The 8,047-nt window shown below is 44.0% G+C and overlaps 1 protein-coding gene across 1 annotated transcript in view; it reads right to left on the bottom strand.

Annotated features, from left to right (window-relative positions):
* Positions 1 to 2,678: 2,678 nt before the first annotated feature.
* Positions 2,679 to 8,047, bottom strand: part of cited1 (Cbp/p300-interacting transactivator, with Glu/Asp-rich carboxy-terminal domain, 1) — an 11,892-nt gene continuing 6,523 nt past the window's right edge. Inside the window, exon 2 of the mRNA XM_005750906.2 lies at positions 2,679 to 5,027. Within this exon, the coding sequence (XP_005750963.1) occupies positions 4,421 to 5,008 (588 nt within the window). The 5' untranslated portion in view covers positions 5,009 to 5,027 and the 3' untranslated portion in view covers positions 2,679 to 4,420. The remainder of the gene's footprint in view (positions 5,028 to 8,047) is intronic.

Raw genomic sequence — 8,047 nt, 5'->3', positions numbered from 1 at the left:
GGGCGAAAGGACTGGATAAGTGTGTGCGTGTGTGTGAAGGCTCAGCTGCTGATAACTAAATAAATCAACAAGGATCTGCATGTTTCTTTTTTCTCCAGCAGCAGCTTTCATCTGGGCAGATTTCCAAACTTGCAGCTTGTTTTTGAACTCTAAAACCCTGTGCGGCCTGTATAACTGAACAAGCACCTGCTTCATGCCTGCTACTCGCCTTACCTTTGTTGTAATGCCATCCCTGCGCTTCTGTGTGTGTGATGGCTTTATTTCCAAGCTTTTCTATGCCTGCAAGGATGCAAACACAGGCAGGCAGGTGTGTTGTTTTGTGTGGTCCAGGATGAAACCCACAATGCTCAGATGACAGACACACCAGGTCGAGGGTGAAAGGCCTTTGTTCCTCCCTTCTCAACTTACCACAAAAGATATACTGTAGGTCGGAGCCTCCATCCTGACACAACAGAGCAAAGCCCCTATAGGTGGGTGAGGGATGGGTGAGGAGGGTCAGGTGTCAGCTTGAAGCCTTTTGAGTCAAAAGCATGTGACCATTTGTGAACTAACCCAGTAACCACATCTGTCAGGATCACAAAGGTCCTATAGTTTAGTGATGTATGTACAGCATATCGATATTCTCTTTGCATTTGCACAAACATGTCCGTGTGAATGAATCACCTGTGATGCACATCAGGGCCGTAAGACCACTAACAACCCTCTGAGATGCAGCCCTAGCTCTGAACACCAATCCTAAAAAAGAACTTTTTCTGGAAAAAAAATGGAAAACAGTTTGAAGTTTTAATCAACAACTTTTAAAAAGAACAAAAATTATATATACAGTACATGGAAGAAAGTATTGGGCAACATGTGTTAATCTTTAAATTTAGGTATTTTTAGTCCCATTGCCACAGATGCAGGAAATCAGGCACCGAGCTTTTATATTGAAGAATGGATCTTTCCTATGAACTCACAGAATTCAAGTGGGATACTGTAATTGGATGCCACAGCTGCAACAAGACTGTTTGTGAAATTTCCTCCTTCCTAGATATTCCACCATCATCTGTGGTGGGATCAAAGTGGAAGCATTTCAGAACCACAGCAACTCAGCCACGATGTGGCAGACCAGGATTGTGTAAATGTCACCAATGCTCTGTTCTCAGTGACTGCAGAGCTCCAGGGCTGGAGTTTCCATGGCTAAGCTGCTCCTGTAGGTGTAAAATGTAGGTGGCCCAGTATTTTGGCCCATATTGTGGGGTTAGCATCATCTGCCAAGGATTAGTTAGACCTCACAGAGTTAAAGACACTTAGGTTTTGCAGAAATGTGACTGCTAACCATGTGACATTAACTTCCATTTTGGTTGTGTAACAGTCATGATGATCATGTAGGATCAAGAGAATAAGGCCCCAGTCATAGTGCCCTGGACACCGGTCCATGACCATCTGGCAACAACCAGTTGTTCAGGAAAAGACTGCTGAAGTCCCAGACACAGGCCCACAGACTGGCCAGTGACCACCAATTTTCCCTAGTGACCAACGTGTTGCTGTGTATTCCCCAACTGGTTGGCTGCTAGCATATTACTGCAGATGACCAAAGTTTGAATGGCAATAAATTTGTCTACTGTAGTTAAACTGGAAATACTGTGACGTGAACTGGAGATGGAGACTGTTTGCCTTCAAAGTAAAACTTTTGTAACATGCTGGCTACAACTCTGAATACAACTTTTACTTTGGAGGCAAAGCATCTCCATTCCTGGTTTGAATTAAATGTTTACAATTTGTACTGCCCCTGTTAGTTTGTGTGCGTTTGCAGACAAACATGGAACAGGAAACCTTAGCAACGTGCTAGCAACCAAAGCAACGACAGGGTGTTTTTGGTCAACCACCTTCTGTGCAACTGATTTTATCCAGCGGCATCCAGGAACGACTGCCAACCAGTTGGGGAACATAGTTTCTCTACAAACCAGTGGTTGTATCATGCCCAGTGTCGAAATCTTGAGAAATTTGCACTTTAATATTCACTGAAGAGCAACTAGTGTTTAGTTTGGGTTTTTTTTTGCACTACTTGCCACAGCGCAACTTTTCGTATCGATACGAGACCAAGTAAATACAGGGTCAGTATTGCTGATAGCATTAACCTATAAACCTCATCTTATGTGCAGCAATGTGTCATGATTTATAAGATGAAACCTACATTTTTAAATTCTCATCATTTGAACCACTGCGATTTTTTTTAACAAAAACAAACCTTTCAGCTTTTTATGCATTTTGAAACTGGTTTCTTTTGTTTGTTTTGAAAACCTAGAATGTAAATATGCCCGTCTCTGAAGCACTTTGTGCCAACTATAAATAAAATAGGCATGAATTAATGCAAAAGGGTTCAGACATGCTTCAAAGAGTGCATTTGAGTGTATTTTTCCATTTCCAGAAAATAATTTAAAGCATTCATTGGTCTACATACTGAACTTTGATATAAATAAAGTAGCTAGTACCTATCCGATACCAGTACCATATAATATTGACATTTAAATCAATCCGCCCACGTCTAATATTTGGTTTGGCTGAGAACCTGGCCAATCAAAGCTGACCTGACCATTTCATAGGTGGTCTTTAAAGAGACGGGAGTTCATTTAAGGCGGAACAACAAAAGAGGCGGCGCAGCGAAGTACCATCTGAGAACATTTATTTATTTTTTGAAAATTAAGGCGTATAAACACATTCTCAGATTAAAAAAACAAAATAGTGGGTTTTGGCTTCTCAGAAATGTTTCAGACCTCAATATTATCCTCCATGTCACAAACCCTCACCCTGCTTTACATGTGATAATGCTTTTCAGCTGTTACAATGTCACATGATAGGCACACATGATTCTCATATATTCACATGTTAGATTTATGTTGTGAAACTTTTCATGTAACTGGGAAGAGAAAAAAACAAAACAAAACTGTTGCACATGTAAAATATAATTCCCTCAGAGCTTTCAACCATATCACATGGCATAGACATGGATTTGACATGCTAAGTTGGTAGTAGTTTACAGTGTAATCCAACACTTTGAGGACTGCTTCGGGGTGAACAGTACAGTTCATTTTCAGGTCACAGCTAATAGCATCAGAGAGGTCAAGAGGTCATGAGGGATTCTTGCATAAATTTCAACCAAAAACAAAGATTTGTTTAATTCTTCATTTGCAATAAGAGATGAACAAAAGACCTCAATGAGACAGTGACAGAGGAGCTGTTTCTGTAACATGGACAGATCAAATGTGCAGCTTAGCTTGGTCTCATCCCTGCTTCACTACAATAGTCCAAATTGTAACTAAAATTGGACTAACACCAGCCTCCAGGCCTAATCACACTTCCTCATCAGGAACACGGAAGTGCAGCGACAACAGTCATGACATAAACGGACCGTTTTAAAGCGGGAGAGCAGGAAAAATAGGAATTTGACTTTGTTTGCTGCTCCGTGTAGCACAGGATCCCTGCCACTAGCTATCCCACCCTTCCTCATCAACTTTCAGGCCGGACAACAAAACACACCCATTCCACATTTCTGGATCTAACTCGCTGAGGTGACTTTAGGTTCGCTACAGAAGTGCTCCTTGTCTGCTTGTCTCCTGATGGGGGATCAGCCACCGTCTTAAATAACGTGTTGTATGACTACGGCTGTTTGAACGAAATTCAAACAAGAAAATAAAGAAGTGCACAGAGATAACCAAGTCTAAGACAATCATTTCCTTTGTGAAGCCGAGAGACAGGAGTTCCTTTCCCATGAGACCAGAGCTTAATATTGTGTATAAGAAAACAGGAAGCGTAGTGTTTGCCATCCTTTGCAATTCTCCCACAAAGTCGTGCCTCTCATTTTCCTTAATCGTCCACTTGATCAATTCAGGGCGGTACTAAGAAAAGAGGGGGGATCGAGTCCAACAGGTGTACCTTACTCCTCTCTAAAGAGGGTGGCTCGGATGTCTTTGTCAGCTCTTCTCGTGTCAGTCAACTTGTTTTCATTAAGGCCGAATGATGGAGCGATGGAGGAAACAGGATAGGAGCAGGAGTGAGTCTTAGACTCCTCGTTTCTGCTCATACTCTGCTGATGTTTCTGCTCTTTTACATGAAAGGGAAGTACAGTTCAGAGTGGGAGCACCTCTGGTTTCATCTCGGTGAAGAAAAGCAGCACTGATTCCTTTACAGAAACAAGAAAATCAAAAGCAAGCTTGTCTTTTCTTTTGTCTGCCCGTAGGAGGGTATGAAAGCAAAACAGAAACAGAGAGCGAGCCTCTAATCGCTTTTCTCCATCGGTCAGCGTCTCTTCTGTTTCCTCGTTTTATTAGCCAACAAAGGGAGGAAAGAAAAACCAAACATTGAGAGAAGTCCTCTCTCTCTCTCTCTCTCGTTGTCAATCAATTCCACTTTATCCATGTGCTTCCCCCACCCTCATAGGTCAGCATCCAGCTGGCACGTCCGACATGAAGTCGAACTCGTTCTGTCCCAGCCAGAGCTCGGGCAGCTCGTTGGCCCGGTCCAAACCTAGCTCCACCACCAGAGACATGAGGACCTCCTCGTCCACAGGGTCAAAGTCGATAATCCCACCAGCGCTGGAACTTTGGTTGGCCATGCCAATCCCGACACCCATCCCGCCTCCTCCAAGGCCTCCAGATGGTGCCAACAGCTGATTACCCGCTCCCAGCTGCGGGGGTCCAAAGCCTCTTTGAGGCCCTCCAGGCCCAGAGTGTCCGCCAGAGGCACTGGCAAGGTTTTGGTAGTGTGAGTTGAGCTTCTGCAGCTGCATGCTGGCGATGAGGTGCGGCCCCGTTTGCAGACAGAAGGGCTGCGGCTTGGAGAGAGGCGTCGAGGACAGGGCCGATCCACGAGAGGACGCGGGGCCGGTGGATGGGGAAAAGGGCGCCACGGAGGTTTTGGAGGACGGGTAGTGGAGGAGGGAGTTGAGAGGAGAGGTGGAAGAGGAAGAGGAGGAGGAGAGGTCCTTCATTGCAGCGTGGGCGTGGCCAGGAAACAGCAGTGAGGTCATCACAGGGAAAACCCAGAACCTGCAGGAGGGGGGAAAGAAGGAAGAGAGAAGAGGTGTTACGTAATGTCATCAAACTGGGACACGAGGAGGAAGAGATAAGATTGTTAGCTGAGTAGAGGCTCTGATAACCAGTTACATCATAGAGGGAAGATATCAATAATGATAAGACCTCAGTAAGATGGCTGAGACAATTCACGGTAAAACATAGAAAAAAAATATGAAAAGATGTTCATGAAGAAGCTCTTTATTTGCTAGAAAATATTTAATTTACACTTTAAATTATTCAATTCTTTCATTTAACCTATGAAGTTGCATGAAGCAGGTATAACCAGTGTTTAGATAACAAGCACAAAGTCTGAAGGTTCTCAGTCATCCAGGTCATTGGAGTCTCTTAGTCTCTTAGAACTAAAGATGCTTCTCGGATGAGAGATGAAACGTCTTCAAGAAACTTAAGTCCAGATGCTTTAGACAACAAACAAAAACGTGACTCCTCAACTTCACACACTGGACACACAAAACTATGAAAACTGTTTTCTGAAAACAGTTACAGCACATTAGCAATGCAACCTCGGAGAATATGTACAATACGTTAAACCTACGCACGCGCTGTACATCATGCCTCAGTGGGACATTTAGAGCCAGAGTTGCTGCTGCTTTAAAGAGGCCCACTCCTTGGCTGTCTCTTTGTGTGATGGAGAGCAGCACGCAGGTGTCTATCGCTTCATTTTTAGCCCTTTCTCGCTCACATGCGTCCGTCCTTCGCTCTTGTGTAAAAGCAATGCGTCATTACGGCAGCAACAATGGTAAGTTATTAAAGTAAAAGGCAGGAGCTCCTTTTTGTTTGCATTTGGCTGCTGGGTTACTCGCGTCACCACAAATTTTAGTGCAAGGCTCGAAGGGCTGTTGACGCCATGTATGCAGTGAGGCTCCATTCATATCTTCCATCCTGCATCAGAAAGACAACCTGTCCGGGGTGTACCCCGCCTCTCGCCTGTTGGCAGCCGAGACAGGCTCCAGGCCCCCCGCATCCCTGATAAGGATAAGTGGAAGAGAATGGATGGATCCATAGGGATTTGGAAATGGAGAATGTTCACCTTCAGAGTAAAAGCTGTGAACAGCACTGCAGTCAACATGTTTCAAATGGTGCAACTTCTAATGTGAGAAGGTGGAGAAGTTCAGCCTTCTCCACTTGTGCTGTTACACTTTTTCACAGTTTCACTGCAGCTCGGAGTGTATCTGTGGTCCGTCACTTCCATTCTTATAACAACTACAGCACCAACTAAAGCAACCAGTTGGGGAATACTGGTTTGTGGAATACGTGGACCAGTCTGCAGGCCTGCACGGCTAGGGCCTTACTCACGTTATACTACTGGGATCAAACCCTCACAACCACTAACAATCCTACTTTATCATCATGACTGTCACAGTTACACATTAAACGTCATGTGGGTAGTGGTCACGTGTCTGCAAAACCTTACTGTAAAGATTTTCTGAATAGAGAAAACGAATGGGGAAATTCCCTTCCTGAACTAATAATAGCACAGCTAACTTCTGTCTTGAAGAAATGGTTTGGGATGTAGAACCCAGGAAGAACCTACAGACAGCCCTTTCATACCTGTGGTGTTTAGTCAGTTGTCCTCCTTGGTGCGGCTCGTTTGTGCGGATGTGAACACAGTAATCACACTCTGGCACAAAGACCTCGATGCAGTTCCAAATGAAGTCAGCACAGTTCGTTTATTGAATTTGTCAATTTAATCCAATCTTAATCAGACACAACTAAAAGGTGTACCTTGCAAGTTTAAGCTAAACACTTTGCATTCTGGGATGTGTCCCATAGATGTTTAGCACGAGTTAGCAACTAGCCATGAAAGGAAGGTAAATTCTCCAGGTTCTCCAATAGTCTCCAACATCATCTTCTTGTATTTAACTCTGTTGCACCCGCCCCAAACACATCTGGCCAATGAGACTGAACATTCTCACATAGTTTGTAATGATGCATTATGGGTCATTTTGAGTTTGCTTGTAGCTTTTTCCTGTAGCTTGGTTTGACAGATCAAATCAGATCACCTGATCTGGACCCGGGTAAACAAACTACAGCTTTGTGATACACATCACATACAAAAGTAACTTTGGTGTATTTCCATAATTTTTGACTTAGTCCTTCACCTTTTGGTTTTCATTCATAAATGTCAGACAAACAGCCGCTCTATTAGCCTTCCTTTGTGATGAGTTTTTAAAAGTAAAAGACTGTAGAAGTTCCAGATCCCTAAAAACATTTCTTCTCACAATGAGAAATGGATTACTGGGGACACGAGTAACACATGTGACAAATGAGGAAAGGATCACAAACATCCTAAACGGTCAATTAAAAGCGTTTCCTGACAAACATGCAGCCGCTTCAGACCGCAACAACAAAGGCATTGTTGACCCAACAGGCGCGGTAAATCACTGAAGTCACATCTGTCTGGGGAACGCACCATGAGGTGAGGCGTGTGTGTGTGTGTGTGTGTGTGTGAGTGAGTGAGAGAGAGACTGATGCCTGCCTTTCCCTCTTGACCTATTGAGCAGCAAATTAACCATGAAAAAGCCTGCAAGGAGAAGGCCTGTGGGTACCTATGGGGTTAGTGAGTGTTTATAGGTGTGTGTGAGAGAGAGAGCCTTTGAGGATCTCAAAGAGTGATTGGCTCATGTGGGAGGATAAATACATATGGGCCCTGAGAAGAGGCCATATGTGCCTGTGACTGTGTGTATGTGCATGAGTGTGAGCAGCAAGAAAAAGTTGCCGAGTTGTGTGGGTAGAGATAAAAAGGGTGAGTGAAATGCAACGTGTGTGTGCAGAGAGACTCCTAAAGGCTCATGTTGTCCCTCAGCTGGTTTATATTACACACAGTTCAAACTGCATGTGTGTCCGCATACACACAATCATGCGGCTATCCTTTGAGTAAGTTAATCGCCTAATGATATGTGCTGATCCACACACACACACACACACACACACACACACACACACACACACACACACACACACACACACACACA

This window comes from Pundamilia nyererei, unplaced genomic scaffold (assembly GCF_000239375.1).
Source record: "Pundamilia nyererei isolate P.nyererei 1_Seehausen unplaced genomic scaffold, PunNye1.0 scaffold00292, whole genome shotgun sequence".
Classification (NCBI taxonomy): Eukaryota; Metazoa; Chordata; class Actinopteri; order Cichliformes; family Cichlidae; genus Pundamilia; species Pundamilia nyererei.
This window is presented reverse-complemented; position numbering and strand designations above follow the sequence as displayed.